At 55.0% G+C, this 16,047-nt stretch overlaps 4 protein-coding genes across 4 annotated transcripts; 2 read left to right on the top strand and 2 right to left on the bottom strand.

Annotated features, from left to right (window-relative positions):
- Window positions 1-125: 125 nt before the first annotated feature.
- Window positions 126-1,713, bottom strand: BO97DRAFT_341144 (putative MFS transporter; the record flags this gene model as incomplete). Its single annotated transcript, XM_025691626.1, has 2 exons — window positions 126-1,417; window positions 1,476-1,713. The coding sequence occupies 2 exons, from the start codon at window positions 1,711-1,713 to the stop codon at window positions 126-128; spliced, it is 1,530 nt and encodes a 509-aa protein (XP_025553244.1).
- A 1,641-nt stretch (window positions 1,714-3,354) lies between these two features.
- BO97DRAFT_341333 (Zn(II)2Cys6 transcription factor) lies at window positions 3,355-5,699 on the top strand (the record flags this gene model as incomplete). Its single annotated transcript, XM_025691635.1, has 5 exons — window positions 3,355-4,203; window positions 4,293-4,471; window positions 4,530-4,828; window positions 4,879-5,093; window positions 5,151-5,699. The coding sequence occupies 5 exons, from the start codon at window positions 3,355-3,357 to the stop codon at window positions 5,697-5,699; spliced, it is 2,091 nt and encodes a 696-aa protein (XP_025553243.1).
- Window positions 5,700-7,555: 1,856 nt separating this feature from the next.
- BO97DRAFT_423004 (sensor histidine kinase/response regulator) lies at window positions 7,556-11,321 on the top strand (the record flags this gene model as incomplete). Its single annotated transcript, XM_025696842.1, has 7 exons — window positions 7,556-7,575; window positions 7,680-8,708; window positions 8,760-9,482; window positions 9,528-10,544; window positions 10,594-10,864; window positions 10,935-11,049; window positions 11,110-11,321. 7 exons carry the CDS (start codon window positions 7,556-7,558, stop codon window positions 11,319-11,321), a joined length of 3,387 nt encoding a protein of 1,128 aa, XP_025553242.1.
- Window positions 11,322-12,058: 737 nt separating this feature from the next.
- On the bottom strand, window positions 12,059-15,975 carry BO97DRAFT_365844 (LEA domain protein; the record flags this gene model as incomplete). The annotated part of the gene is made up of 5 exons (XM_025692592.1): window positions 12,059-12,601; window positions 12,655-14,514; window positions 14,812-15,228; window positions 15,316-15,590; window positions 15,681-15,975. 5 exons carry the CDS (start codon window positions 15,973-15,975, stop codon window positions 12,071-12,073), a joined length of 3,378 nt encoding a protein of 1,125 aa, XP_025553241.1. The 3' UTR covers window positions 12,059-12,070.
- Window positions 15,976-16,047: the final 72 nt, after the last annotated feature.

The raw sequence follows: 16,047 nt of genomic DNA, 5'->3' as shown, positions 1-16,047 counted from the left end.
TTGTACCTAGCGCTATTCACTTCCTAGAACATGATCTACCCAATAAAGTCATAGATACATGAAGCCAACAAAGAATACGCCAAGCACCCTTCCATCTACCCCCTAAACCTACTCCAGCAAGCAAATCACATCTTCCACCGAAACGCGGGATTCCGCCAGTCGAGATCCTGCACCTGCTGCTGTGACAGATCGGCGAGCGCACGATCGACATCGACCTTCTCGCGGCGGCGATTATCCCAGCGCATCCAGGCCCACATGAGCGCGCCCAGAATCAAGGTCATGGAGGCGGTAGCCAGGTTCAGGCCGTTGCCAATGTGGTAGTCGGGTCCGTCGAAGGGCAGGAACGACCAGGTGGAGACCAGGCCGCCGATGTTACCGAACATGACGTTAGTGCCGATGGCGGACGAGCGGGCGGTATCGGAGACGACGTTGTTGGCGACGTGGGCGTTGCACAGGGCGCCGAAGCTGAAGGCGCCGGCTGCGATCAGGAACGTTGCGCCGTAGCGGACGTGCGCGTCGTCGCTCGCCAGGAACATGATGTACCCCGTGATCATGAGCGGCGGGGCCAGCACGAAGAACGGCAGGCGTCGGTCGAAGCGCCAGCTCAGGAAGGGGAAGAGCACCGTGAAGAACGCGCCGACTACGTACGGCGGCACCGTGTGCAGCTGCTGTGACACCACGCTGTTGTGCGGGTAGATCGTGCGCACGATCGTCGGCGCGAAGAACGCGAGCCCTTGCACTGTGATGTTGTTGAGCAGGAAGATGAACGACGTGGTTAGTGTCGCGGGACTGAAGATCCCGCGCAGCGTCTTCGCTTTGTCCATTTTGTCGAGGACTTCGGTCGTTGCGACGCGTTCGGATTTCAAGCGCGCGATCGCCAGTTCTTTCTGCTCTTGTGTGAGCCAGCGTGCGGTTTCGGGGCGGTCGGTCAGGGTTATGAAGGCTAGGAGGCCCAGCCCGATCGTGATAATGCCTTCGATCGCGAAGATCATGCGCCAGGTGTGCAGGCTGCCGAAGTTGTCGAGGGTAAGGATTGCAGAGGCGAGCAGCCCTCCAAAGGCACCGGCGAGGGGCGCCATGACGATGTACAAGGACATGTAGAAGGCGAGCTCGCGGCGACGGTACCACCGTGAGAGGTAGTAGGCGATACCGGGCATCATTCCGGCTTCGAAGATCCCGAGGAGGAAGCGCACGCCGGAGGCGCTGTGGATTGTGTGCACAAACGCCGTGCCCAGCGAACAGATCCCGAAGGCAACGGTCAGGGCAGGGAGGAACCAGCCTGGACCGACCAGTTTGCAGGCGATATTGGACGGGATCTCAAAGAGGATGTAGGAGATGTAGAACACTGAAAGGACGGCGTTGTAGTCGTAGCCTGTCAGGCCGAGGTCTTTCTCGAAACCAGCAAGCTTGGCGTTTCCTAGAATGCCAAGCGTTTAGTGATGGGAATTTATCTTAAGATTAGAGGGAGTGTGTACCGATGTTGGCTCGATCGATGAAACAAAATAGGTATATGAGCGAGACGGTGGGGAGGATACAGAAATCGATCTTGCGTCGCAGGCGACGTTCCGCTACACGGTCGAATTCAATCAAAGCCCTGCCATACTGGTCGGTGGCTGCGAGGCCTTGACCAGCCGCTTTGGAGGCATCTTGGGTGAAGATGTCTTCGTGGTGTTGAGAGAGACCCTTCTCGGAACCCACTGGATTGTCTTGCATCGCGGGAGCTGACTGTGTCTGTAGACTGTGATGAGGGAGGAGGTGCGTAGATCCTGTGTCTCAACAACCCACAACAACAGCCACAATCACAGCGATTTATAACTTTGGTGTGTGCGCTGCGAGATCTATTATTCCCGAATCTCTCTGCCGACGTGAATGCAGCGGTAGCAGACCTTGGATTCACCTGAACTTTAAGAAGGGAGAAGATGGTCGGGATGTCCGCGTCATGGTTGTGTCTGGCTTCGGCTACGATGTGCGGTTCTTATCATCGCTCCCCCAAGCACCTCATTACGAGGACCCAAGAGCCTCCGCCCAGTGAAAGGGCGTTCCACGTGTCCAGGGACTTCCAGCCGTGTGACTTCCCCCCGGGGCCATGACGGCTGGATATATTGAAGCCAGCCCCTTGATACCAATCAGGTCTCGGGGAGAATATCAAGGTTTGCATGAAGCATAGACAGATAGCCGACGAGTAAAGAAGGGAAGGCAGCTTTCCCCGCAATCTTCCCAACCCCGCAACCCCGGACTGGCCAAGACCTGACTGCTGGTATTTGTCTGCGGGAACTGCTTCTCGGCAGATGGTTTGAGGATAAACCAGTGAGACTTCGCAAGCTCCACGGATGGAACAGCCGAGGCATACGATGCTCTATCTGGAGGATCTGTGACCAGTCAGTCTTCGTGCTTTTGGTGGTAAATGATTTTGAGTGAATGACTGATGGAAAACTCGATTCATACCGTACAGAGAGCCTGGTAGGCGTTGGCAGTGTGACACAGATACATCAGGGGGAAATTGGTACAACGAGACGATGACTTGCCTTTGGTCGGAAAATCCGAGCTGGTCGTACAAACAATGGCTTGCACACTCAAGCGATGGCCCCCGGGCAAAAGGAGAGGGGGCAGTTGGTTCTTTCAGAGGAGTGGCGTTGCCAAGAAACTCTCGCGATGGCAGCCAGGCCCTCCGCCGTGGCGTTGAACCTGTCAGAATATCAGAAGTCGACTTCGTCTAGATTTCCTCTCTGATCGAGACACTTCCACTTCCTGCCAAGCTTGCTTCAAGGTTTCAAGGGTAGAACCTACCTCCGCTCTGTCTTTCCTCTTCTCACTCATGTATCCGAGGCTTGATGGCTTACACTATTTGTGGTGGTTTAACGAGCACCAAGCTCGAAGCAGTTCGCGGTAAATCACCGGGAAAGATAGTAGACATTGCACACCTAGTACGAACATTTGGTAAGAATGAGTCGGAGTCGTTGACAGGCTCCTCGTCGATCAAGATAACGAATATATATTTTGAGACCAATCAAAACAATAATCGAAAGCCTACCACCACATTGAATACTTACCACAGGCTATCATACCCAGTCACATAGAGGGAAACAAAGAGAGACTAAGGTAGTCAGTCGACTTCGTTTGAAGGCTGGAGAGAAATGCAGTGCCAACAATAGTCTACTAGGGAGGAACTGAGATGCAGGGACTAGAGCGGATCAAGCTCGGAATAACGGATTAATCCACGTGACTTACATCCGATCTCTCCGACTGGCGCCCAATGACGCATCATGAAGAAAACATCCATCCTTCTATCTCCATGAAGCACAGATTCAAGATCTGTCAGGGCCACATTTGAGCTGCCACACTGCCCAGTGCCAAATGGCTGACGCCGAGTCCCCGTCGCAACCAACGGGCTGGCGGATCGCCAAGGCCTGTCAGGAGTGCAGGAAACGGAAGATCAAATGTAACGGAGCCAACCCCTGCAAAACCTGTCAAGTGCGTCGGACCCCGTGCATCTACCGCGATGTCATCCGCCAGCGCAAGAAGAGATATCAGTATCAGGAGAGGCCCGAAAATGATGAACTGGGTCCCAATGGGGCCACTCGGCCCGACGAAGGTAGCGCTATGCGGCAATTGTCTCCCGGTCTCGCACAGCAGCCCCGTCGGCGAAACCCATCCGTCAATATGAACTTTAACAATAGTGTGTCAGCCACGCACATGACATCGCCCTCATGCAAGGTCCAGCTGTACTATGGCTCGACCTCGCACTTTGCCCTCATGCACGAGGTCTACAGAGGCTTGGTGGCGAATAACCACTCGGCCGAGGCTGAACGGCCCCCAGGCGAGGTCGAGGAAGCCGGAGCGGGCTTGGACATGTTCAGCTTCCGTCGGATTTTCTTTGGCACGCCCACCGACAATCATGATGCGAACAAGTCAGCCACGGGCCTGGACTCCCAGCTGCTATTTCTGCCTTATGATCTGGCCAAAATCTTTCTCGAACGTTTCTTGGTGACTTTATACAATCTGTCCCCTGTTTGGCCGAAAGAAGAGTTCTATCACCAATTGGAAAAACTGTATGGTCAAGGGCCTGAGGCTCGCCCCGACAAAGGGGCGCAGTCAATTCTGCTCGTAGCAATGGCGATTGGCGCGCTGGCTACCCAACATCATAGCTGGGGCGATACGCTATACGACCGCGTCAAGATGTCCACGCATTCGCTGGACGATGTCGTGAACTTACAAACAATACAACTAGCTCTCATCATGATAAGTATCTTGCTTCGTAGATCCCAATTGGCGACACTGACCTATTTTCCTAGCACGCTCATTACCAAAGTGAACAGGGCCGGCCCAACTCGACATTCCTGTTAATGGGTACAGCCGCACGGAAGGCTATTTCGGCTGGTCTGCACAAAGAAGCCCCAAACGAGAGTGGAGATGCCGCCGACAGCACCGAAGAACGACGTGCCACTTTCTGGTCTGTCTATTTTTACGAAGTGTAAGTGATTTTTCTGGCGTTGTGTCGAGCATCACACGAGGCTGATATTAGCAACAAGCTGGACGTGCTTTCATCTTGGACGGCCATGTTCTTTGTCTTTGAAGGAGGTCAGTATAGCTCCACCCGAGGATCCTTTCTTGCGGGTCCTCACCAGCCTGGGCAAGATCGTGGCTCGATCAGCATGTGAGATGTACGGCCGCCGCCATGAGTCTTTACTGCAAATGTGGAGAATCGCGAGATCCATCGTTGATGAACTCCGTGGGTTTGATACCTTGATGCGGCAAGCACTGGGGTTTGGGTTGGACAAATGTGCTCAGCCAGGAAGTCTTGGAGTACGGCAGATTATCCTGACAACCCGTGAGACACCTGTGTTATAGTAACCTTGCGGCGAGTGCTGACGGTTTCAGTGTACTATCACACTATTCTTCTGACCTTTCGACCATTTCTTATTTTCCGTGGCCGATGGCAGCAGGATATGAAGAGGTCAACTCAGACCAGGAGTACCAAACGACCTACAGAAATCCCCTCCTGGCTCAATGAAGCCTGCAACCAAGCCCTCAGCGCTGCGTGCCGTACTATCCATCAACTATACGAAGCATCGGCGTGCAATGAACTTGTCAGGGTACGTTCTCCCCTGGATCCCAGCCAAGGAAATTGGGGAGCGCTGACCGTATCGTAGGAGTTGCGGTATCATGGGTACTTCCTGGGCAACTCATCTTTTGCGCTCATATACGACCTCATGCATGGTGAAAACCTCGCGGCCACGCACCTTCCCTGGATCCATGCTGCCGTGCAGGGGATGTCATTGATGCGACCCGGAGATCCGATCAAGAGCTCCATCACCGCGATTCAAACAGTACTGAGGAAACTCCATCCGTCGTACGAATGGGTAGCACCCGAGACGACCAAAAGCCAGGTATATGATTACGGACACACATCACCCGTCAAACTACGACGATATCCCACACAGGTTCTCAACCCAGAGCAGAATCCCATGCCTATGGCTGCGCCTGGCGATCCGTCGGCGGCGGGGGCGCTCCCCATGTTGTCTGATCTACAAGGGAACTCTTTACAGGATGGCATACGTATACCCAGCAGTAGTGTGGGAAGTGGGGATGATCTTCTGGATTTCACCCAATCCGACATGGGCTGGGATTTTGATTTCTCCACGATGGATCTGGAGGCTTTCTTCTCAATTAACGCGAATATAGACCCGATGGTGTTTTGAAGGGCCTTTTTTGTGCATGATTGGTCATTCTGACTATCTGCGTCTGTGACATGCGATTTCATTCCTCTGCGGTGCTTGGGCGAGAATCTACGGGCGGAAGACACAATTAGACATATTCGATTGAGCCCTGAGTGCACAAGATTTGGAATAGCTCCGTTGGGAGCAATCGGCTTCTACTCTGCCAGTGACTTGGCCAACCTCGCCAAGGATTGATACAGGCTCTTACTGGACGTGATACATTGAAAGGATCGAACCACTTTCCTGATTCGAGCTGGCAGGTCAGCCTAGCGCTGATACCCGGCGATGATACATCCATCGCGGCTGCGGGCAAACCGGGCGGTAGCGCAGGTTTCAGGTCTCGATCCGCGCCGGCATCCATCCGGTACAATGGTCCAGTTCGGCCCTCAGAGATGCCATATTGTGTAGCTGGACTCGGTTTTGGATATCACAAATTGATCTGTGACTCGGGGTGTGGTGGTTGGTCGGGCTCTTTAATTTGTCAAGGAACGACGAAAAGGACAAGACTGTACTTCAATCTGACGCAAAGTGCTTCCAGACGCGAAGAGCGGGCCCTCCGCTGCATCGTCCCACCTTCACGATGATAGCTCACTTTTGAATTCTGTCTTCCGGGCGAGAGACTCGAGCTGTTGCGTACTTTTCACCCAAGCATAGTGCTCGACTAGGACTCTGTTAGATATTAGCAGTTTCACTGATATGTACGGAATAGTATTGGCCTCTTGTACTGAGTGCATCAATCCGTGGACTGATTCAAGGTACTTTATTCCGCCCATTTACCATACATACTTGCCTCAACACTTGACTGATCGCCCCAAGCCTGGAGTGAGCATGAGTAATCCTGAGTATGTAATCGTAGAGAGGCTGCCTGAGGCCGGGATACCAAAAGCGGAAAAATCTGGCAAGATTGGAACTTACTTGAACTTGTTTAAGGCAGGCAGGCAGTCAGGCCCCAGTCAGACCCCAGTCAGGCCCCAGTGAGGCCCCAGTCAGGCAAGCAGGCCGGCACGGGCGGGAATCGGGATCGCTTCTCTTTCCTGCTCTTCTCTTCTCCTCTTCTTCTCTCCTCCAGTTTTTCCTGTCTCTTTACCTTTTCCGGTTACATCGTGCACAACTCTATCGATAAAGAAAATAGTGGAGTTCTCGCTAAGGTTCTACCTTCATCAGATTTCTTGCAAGCACAGTTACATCCATCCAACCTTCCAGTCAATCCCACCATCCTCTCTCGCGCAATCTCCACGATCCCAGCTTATCGTCTCCCGAACCCGCTCGGGGAACTATTTCCCCCCCAAACAACCTCGCGACGTTTCTCCGATCGATAACCACACAATTCTCCTGCACCAGTCGCAGGCGAAAATTCGGGGCCGAATTCCCCCCACAGGAAGCTTTTCGGCCGTATCATGCGCTCAGAGTCGTCATGTCCGGACCGTGGATCATCAACGGTCGTTCCCGGGAATTGACCAGGTAGAAAGCAAACGCATTGAGCTCTTTGGAGCCGTCGATGATCCCCTTACCCAAGCTGGACCGTATGAGCGGAGACGCTGGATGATCTAGACCCATTTCCGCACCATCTCCACTCCCTCGCCCACTTTGCTGGGGGAGTTTCCTGTTCACCTCCAAAGGGTGGCCAATTTCTCAACTTTATTTCACCTTACTACCTCTACGGCTATCTCGGCCCCTACTCCCACGATATAACCACTCTTCTCCGTGCCCTGTCGTTCGTCCTTCTCCCCATCCTACATCCACCGGAGTCTTCGGATGAGTTCGTACGATCGCTTGCAATGCCATAAAGACTCTAGCCTTCAGCTATTGCGAATAGCGGCGTTCTAGCTCTGCCCTCGATGGCTCCAGATCAGACGAAGTACGTATTTCTTCCTCTTGTCGATCTCCGTTCGTACAGTTTGTTCTCTTCCTCTGTTGCACTTCGCGGTACAGCTATACTGACAAACTGAATCGTCCGAGCAGGGTGTTCAGCTTCCAGGCTTTAGACCGAACGGATGGCCTGCCGCAGCCGCTGTCTGCTTTGTCGTCAGGCGACGAGCGGAACAGCTCATCGGAGCCTTGCCCGACTCCAGACTCGACCCTGTCCGCTCTTTGTCAGCTCGGTGTCTATCAATTGAGCTGCAAATGTGCGTTTGTGGGCTCTTTCGAGAACGGGGAGACGCAGATCATCGCGGAAGCAGGGTCAGCCAATTTGACGGACAACAAGGCATCTGTCCTTGGCATGATGACCCTAGGTCTACGCCTTGGCGAAGGCGGAACCATCGGCAGCCCTGGAATTGCGGAGGACGCATGCAATAACATCATCCGGGACATTGCCGCGCAGATCGACGTCAACTCCCACCCTTTCATCAAACAGCACCCCCATGCCAGATTCTATGTGGAGGTTCCCCTACGCAGCTCATCTGGAGAGATTCTTGGTACATATGGTGCTGTAGACGACCAAGCTCGGCCGTCTTTTGGCGAAGTTGAGCTGACGGCGCTTCACGACCTTTCGAAGTCAGTAACAAACCACCTGGAAACTGTCAGGGCTGCACGCCGCCACATTCAGGCGGACCGGCTGCTCACTGGCCTCACGGCTTTCTCCAAAGGACAGTCCAGTGCACAAAATGCCGACTGGAGCAATCGCCGGAAGAGTATCGCCTCTAGCAGAGTTTCTCCCCGGTCGCTGGATGTGCCGGATGTTGGTCGTCTGTCAGTCTCGTCTACAAGTACTCGCGAAGTTTCGCCCTCTTCGAGTCGACAGCGGGAAACTCCCCAGGAGTCGTCCTTCTTCCAGCATCGGGCCTCCGGCAACACCCAGCCAACTTCACCCTGGGAACAGCAAGGTTCCAGGAAACGATCGGACGACCCGAACAAACTGGTGATTGTGCCGGAGTCAGCCGCCTGCGAGAAAACATTGCAACTGTTTGCTCGTGCTAGTACTTTGTTACAAGAGTGCATGGGATTAGATGGGGTCATCTTTGTGGATGCATCCCGGACCAATTCGCGCAGGTACGGTGTAAAGTCCCCTCTCTGTCGACTAGCTAGCTAACTTAAATTTAGCGGCTCAACCGCCAGCGTAGGCGACTGGGACATACTCTCCAGAGATAGTGACCTGGGTGTATCTAGTCGCTCACCGAGTCTCTCCTCCCATGGACAATGGGCTGAAAGGTCTTGCGAAGCTCTGGGACTCGCCACATCCATCAGAGCGACTGAGAGCAACCAGAGCTCGTTGCGACCAGCATTGACAGAAGGCTTGTTTCATGATCTTTTCAACGCGTGTCCATATGGAGAAATCTTCAATTCGCCGCAGTCGGTCGGTCTTTCACCTCCAAATTCGTTCAGGTGCAGGCGCAACAGCCAATCGCGGAAGGAGAGCGAAGTCACCTTGCGCCAGTCGGTTGAGTCTCGGTTGACACAAACATTTCCCGAAGCTCGGTCCTTCATATTTCTACCCCTCTGGAACTGGAACCGATCGCGCTGGCTTGCTGGAACCTTGATATGGACGTGTGATGATCAGCGTTTGTTTGACCAGGATGATCTTCACTTCTTGAAAACGTTTGGCGACTCAGTTGTGTCCAAGTATTGTCAACTTGAGTGGACGGCGACTGAGAAGTCCAAGTCGGATCTGCTCTCCTCAGTTAGCCATGAACTGCGGTCGCCATTGCACGGCATGCTCACAAGCACAGAGCTCCTGCAATCGACGGGATTGGAGTCCGCTCAGCAGGATATGGTCACTATGATTGAGACGTGCGGTCTGACGTTGCTAGACACGATGAACCATTTGTAAGATTCCTCATTCGTGCCACCCGACTCTACTGACTTTTCCAGGCTTGACTTCACAAAAATCAACAATCTGACGCTTGCGCACAAGAGAACTGGAGGCACCGCAAGCGTATTGGACAGATTGATGACCGATTTCGAGTTGGACACGCTCATCGAGGATGTGGCTGATTCTTTGTATGTCGGCCATCGGTCGTTGATCAATGCTTCCAAGATTGCGGGACGGTACTTGCAGACGGGCACAGCTATGTCAAGTGGGGCTACAAAGACCAGCAATCCTGATGATCTGTCCGTCATCGTTCAAATCGAAGATCTCGGCTCGTGGAATATTCAATCGTTATCTGGCGGCTGGCGCAGAATCGTTATGAACATACTGGGCAATGCCTTCAAATTCACCCGGTCGGGATATATTGAGATATCACTCGCGAAAAAGGTGCAGAGAGATGTAGGGTCAAAGCAGGTCTTCGCACACTTTTCCGTTACCGACACCGGGTGCGGAATCTCGCCTGACTTTCTCGAGCATCAGCTCTTCAAGCCTTTTGCACAAAAAAATATCTTAACTGAAGGTGTAGGGCTGGGCTTGAGCGTGGTGAACCAGGTGGTGACCTATCTAGGAGGGGAGGTTGATGTGAAGAGTACTATCGGCGTCGGAACTCAGGTCGACGTATATGTGCCTTTGGATTTCGTGGCGGAGAAATTCGCGCCGCCCGAACCTATTCCCAGCTCGATAACCCGAGTTTCGTTGGTCGGGTTGAATGCATATGCAGACTTGAGACAAGCCCCAGGCGGACTGCTGCGGCCGGAGGCAAAGCGCAAATTGGCTCTTCGCAGCGCATTGAGCAATGTGCTGTTGAGTCAGCCGGGATGGATGCTGTCGTTCGCGGATTCGATAGATAAGTCGAGCGGAGACATCGGTGTAATTGAGGAATCGGCGTTGAAAGCGCTGCATGAAAAGGGGGGTACCCGACTGAAGTTCAACACAGTCGTTGTGATCGGGGAGCAGGGGGTATCTCTTCCTACAGATCTCACCATTGAAGGCTCCGACGTGATCTATATTCCACAACCGTAAGTCTATCCACTATCTACTAGAGGGTCGCATACTGACAGAACCTAGTATCGGTCCGCGGAAGATCATCCAAGCCCTGCGAAGAATCCACGAATCCCGCCAAAATACCCCCTTCATGGAGCAGGATTACGTTGTCGGCCCGTTTCCCGGTGCACAACGTGGACGCAGCCTGTCAGATGCGTTCGCTCTCGCGAAGGGATCCGAGTCGCCCCCGGTAGTGAGGGAGAACGTCTCCGAATTCGCCCCCGACATGACGAGGGCGTCGCGACAAAACGACTTGCATGTGTTGATAGTCGACGACAACGACATCAACATTAAGGTACGCGGACCTACCCCTGACAACCACCAGACAGACGAGAACCATCCCGCTAACAAACCCTCCCCACCAGATCCTAACAACCTTCATGCGTAAGATTGGATGCAGCTACGAAACCGCCACCGACGGCCTCATCGCCCTCGAGAAATTCAAAGCGTCCCCGAAACGCTTCGATTACATCCTCATGGGTATGCATCGCCCCAGTCCTCCCTTCTTCCCTTCCAGTATTAACCAAGAACCAAAAATAGACATCTCCATGCCCGTAATGGACGGCATCGAATCCTCCAGCAAGATAAGGGAATACGAGGAGGAAACCGCCCGCCCGCGCACGGCCATCATGGCCGTGACGGGCGTGGCCTCGAGCGAAATGCAGCAGCAGGCCTTCGCCGCCGGCATCGATGATTACCTCGTCAAACCCCTATCGCTTCACGACTTGAAACGAATTATGAATATTGCATGATGTGTGTGTGTGTGTGTGTGTGTGTGTGTGTGTGTGTGTGTATGCAGCTCACTGTGAGAGCTGCACCCCGGGAAGTGTGGTGGGGAAGCGGGGAGGTGAGTGAGCGAAAAATAAGTTATAGAATCAGTCTCGGATGGTGTTTAGGAGGGGGTGGCGTCTTGAATGATATCTAGATCTAGGTAGGTCTCTTTGGGAGTTAGATGTGTGAAATAGACGCATTGCTTGCTTGTCTTGCCTTGCCTTGTTATCATTACTCTTGGGGTAAGGCGTCAAGGGGTATTCTCCCGGTTACTTAAATAGTCTATCTATAGTTATCACTAACTACGGAGTCAATAATCCAATTGTTCAATACCAAGAATGGCCTACCCGTAGACACAGGGAATCCACGACAACTCCATCCCGTATCATCTGCTCGGAGCACATTCGTCCATGCACGAATCGCTAGGATGCGATAAGATGGAGACGAATGCAGACTGTAGGGTCCACTGGCCGTTCTGCTCATTCTGTGATCCGAAGAGATATCACGACGGAGCCAGTATTGCCATCAAGCATCGATTGGGCGAGCATGTCGATCTCTACTTCATGGATCTTCAATAAGCCATAATCTTCCAACCATAAACTTCAAAGACATTCAAATTGTACACATCAAGCTAACATTACAGGTATCAGACTCGTCATCACAAATACACACTAAGCAGAGGAAAAGAAGATATAAGATCGCGACAAAACCATGGTTCGGCGCCCAACCCTTATTTCTTCTTGCGGCCAGTCAGACCCAGGGCGTCTGTCAGGGAGGTTAGCCCCAGGTTGCTGAGCAACTTGTCAAGTCCCAATCCACCGAGCAGACCCTTCACCAAGGGACCCAACCCCAGTCCCTCGAGCAAACGACCGACAAGGCCGAGCACACCGCTCAGCAGCAGACCGACGGCCGCGATGATCTGGAAGAGAGGCTCGCTGAGCAGGCCCCAGAGAGGGTTGAGTTCCTTCTTCGCGTGAGGCATGCCAGCAATGCGCTTCTTGCCGTTGTCGATAGTGCGCAGCACCGTGTCGGTGAGCTCCTTGAGCTGGTCGGCCAGCGCATACTCTTCCGGAGACGCCTCGTGGGAAGCAGCGCGTGCTTTGGCAGTGGCGGCGACGTGGCCATCGGGGTCGAGGGCCCGAATGGCGCCGTTGCACTCTTGCAGGATCTGGCCACCTTCTTCGAGGAGGGGCTTGACATCCTTAACCAGCTGCTCCTCGTCTAGCTCCTCCTTCGGGGTGCGGTCTGCCTTGTCAACGTGCTGGGAGCCGTTAGCAAGGGCACTTATCTCATCATTCCGGGGGTGATTCTTACCTCAGAGATCATCTTGCAGATAGGACGAAGACGGTCCAAGGTGGATCCGACAATGGCGCTCATCTTCTTCGCCAGCTGTCGGTCCTCTTGCTCTTTCTTCTGAGCCTCCAGCTCCTCAGGGGATGGACCGGGCTCTTCTTCCTGCACCTCCTCCTGGGGCTCCTCAGGCTCAGGCTCAGGCTCAGGAATGTTTTCAATCAAGGTGCATTCTCCAATCTTGTTGCCATCGTTGTCCACAACATAGCCATTGTCATCGATCTCTTTGCCAATCAGCGAGGGCAGATCACCCGAGGTCAGCTTGCCGATGAGGTTGCCGTCAGCATCGCGCACCTCACCCTCCTTGTTGACCTTGCGGCCAGCCATGGGGTTGATGTTGCGCTTCTTCTCCTCCGGCTCCCAGCGCTCGGCCTTGCCAATGGAGTTGCCGTTCTTGTCGAGAATCTCTCCATCCTCGTCGACCTTGCGCCCTTGCAGGCGCTTGGCATCACCTTCGATAACACGGCCGATGATGCGGTCGGTGCCATCGGTGACCACACCGTCCTTTCCAACCACAGCATTGTCAAAGCCAAAGAACGGACCCTCGGGCTTCTGCTCCTCAGCGCCAGGGACAAGTTCGGCCTGACCGATGACCTTACCATCGTCACCCCAGATTTGACCCTTCTTATCAACCTTGCGGCCGGTCAGTCCCTTTCCGCCAGAGACAACACGTCCGAAGACATTGCCCTGCCCGTCAACCACCATGCCGGCCTTGTTGACGGTCTTGCCTTCGAGAATAGAAAGATCCACCTCCTCAGGCTTCTCTTCCTCGGGCACCTCGTAGGGCTCGGCGCGGCCCTTGACACTACCGAACTTGTCGATGATGTCTCCATCCTCATCCACAGCGCGTCCACGGAGCTTCTTCGCGTCACCCTCGATGACCTTGCCAACAATGTTGCCCTCGTCGTCTTCGACAAAGCCATCCTTGTTGACCACGAGACCCTCGAGACCGGCAAACGGTCCCTCGGGCTTCTTCTCGCGCTCATTCTCGGGGATGAGCTCGACACGTCCGATAGGCTTGGGGCCATCATAGATCTGGCCGTCGTGGATTTCCTTACCAGCCAGCTCCTTCGGGTTGCCCTCAACAACACGACCGATGGGAACGCCCTTGGGGCCGATGACGTACCCGAGCTTGTTGGGGGTGAGACCCTCCAAGCTGGAGAGGTCGATCGCCTCGGGCTCGGGCTCGGGCTCCTCGTCAGGAGTTTCGTAGTACTCCGCCTTGGCAATAACGTTGCCGTGCTTGTCGGTCACATCGCCGTCCTCATCAACGGGGCGACCCAGGACCTTCTTGGCGTCGCCATCGACGATCTTGCCAACACGCTTACCGTTCTGGTCCTCGACCCAGCCGTCCTCGACGACGTGCAGGCCTTCCAGACCGGCGAAAGGTGGCTCATCGGGGTACTCCTCAGGGGCGAGAGTCTGGGCTTTGCCGATGACGTTGCCGCGGTTGTCCCAGAACTGACCCTTGTCGTCAAGTTGAGCGCCGAGAGAAGCAAGCTTCTTCGCATCGCCCTCGATCAACTCACCGACGGGCTTGCCGGTGGCTGGGTTGATGATCTTGCCCAGCTTGTTGCATCGCAGGCCTTCCAAGGAAGATAGAGGAGGAAGCTGCTTCTCCTCCTTACCCTCCTCCGCAGCCTCTTCGGTGACTTCTTCGGGGGCGTCCTCCTGAGCGGCCTCGGACTTTTCTTCTGCGGTGCCCTCGGGAGCACTCTCGGGCACCCCTTCGGTTGCAGCTTCAGCGGCATCCTCGGGGGCCTCCCTGGCCTCTTCGGCCTCTTCGGCCTCGGTGCCAGCCACCTGTGAGCCGGGAGCCTCGGACTTGTCACCGACGGTCTCCTTAGCTTCCTCCGCTTCAGTGCCAGCGGCTTCGGTTCCTGGGGCCTGAGAGCCCGGGGCCTCCGACTTCTCGGCGACGGTCTCCTTAGCCTCGTCGGCTTCAGTGCCAGCGGTTTCGGATCTTGGGGCCTGAGAGCCCGGGGCTTCCGACTTCTCGGCGACGGTCTCCTTAGCCTCGTCGGCTTCAGTGCCCGGAGCCTCTGACTTTTTCTCGCCGACGGCATCCTCAGGCGTGAGCTCTTCGGCAGAGACATTGTCGGCAGTCGACTTGGGGCCGACAGTGCTCTGGTCTTCCTCGGGCTGAGTTCCAGAGGCAGCCCTGGACTTGTCCGCGGCACTACCGGCGGCGGAGCCGGAAGCCTTGGAAGCATCTGTAGGGGCGACACTGCCTCTCTGCTCGGTTGCTTCAGTGGGTGCCTTCTTGCTGGACCCGGCGGCGCTTCCCGCGGCCTCGCGAGCCTGGGAAGCGACGTCGACGCGACCAAGAACGTCGCCGTCATCGCCGAGAATTTCTCCCTGCTCGTTGGGAACCTTACCAGCCAGTTCCTCCGGCTGGCCCTCGACGAGCTTACCGATGGTCTGGCCAGCATCATCCTTGAGCTCCCCAGACTCCGAAACAGCCTTACCAGCCAGGTCCGCGACATTGTTCACAGCGGCAGTAGCAGTGTCGGCAGCCTGGCCAACGGTATCGGCAGCCTCATCCACAATACCGTTAGTCTGATCATGCTGGCCTTGCTCCTGATCCTCTTCCTGCTCATCCTCGCCGAGCTGACTAGCCTCAACACCATCAGCATCCTTGTTCTGGAACGCCTCGGCCAAAACATCGACAATACCAATCAAATCGCCATCCTCATCGAGGATCTCGCCATTGTCACCGACAGTATATCCGACCAGATCCTCGGACTTACCCTCGACCAAGCGGCCAATGGCATTACCATCCTGATCATGGATCAAACCATCCTCACCGACCTCCAAGCCCTTCAAGACGGAGAGATCGAGATGCTCGGGGTGGGATTCGGTGGGACCGCCGTTGACACTGGGAGTGGGCTGCTCCTGCCCTTCCTCTTCCTCTTGCTGCTCCTCCTCCTGGGGCTCTTGCTCCTCCTGAGGCTCTTCCTTCTGCTGCTGCTGCTGTCCGCCAGCTTCACTCTCGCTTCTTCCTACGCGGCTCTGCGCGCGGGAGCCCGACGCGGAGGCCGAAGCCTGCGACTGAGCCCGTCCGCTACCCTCCTTGGGCTTGGGGACGGGGGAGTCGCGCTGCTCGGACTGTTGGCGGGGAGCCGACTTGCCCTTCGGGGTGGGGGTGGAGGGCACGCTGGGATCTTCCTCTTCGGTCTTCTCGGTGGTGCCGGACTTCTGGTGGCGGAGCTTGGGCGGGGTGCCCTTGCGGGAGTCGGGGCTGAGGTTCAGCTTGGAGACTTTGCTGGTGAAGGGGGAGGACATGGTGGGGTGTATTGTTGGGGATAGTTGGATGGATGGGTTGGTGTAGCTTAGTTGAGAAGGTTAAGTTGAGTT

Source organism: Aspergillus homomorphus, assembly GCF_003184865.1.
Source record: "Aspergillus homomorphus CBS 101889 unplaced genomic scaffold BO97scaffold_10, whole genome shotgun sequence".
Taxonomy (NCBI): Eukaryota; Fungi; Ascomycota; class Eurotiomycetes; order Eurotiales; family Aspergillaceae; genus Aspergillus; species Aspergillus homomorphus.
The sequence above is the reverse complement of the archived record's forward strand: the minus strand, read 5'-3'. Positions and strand labels throughout refer to the sequence as shown.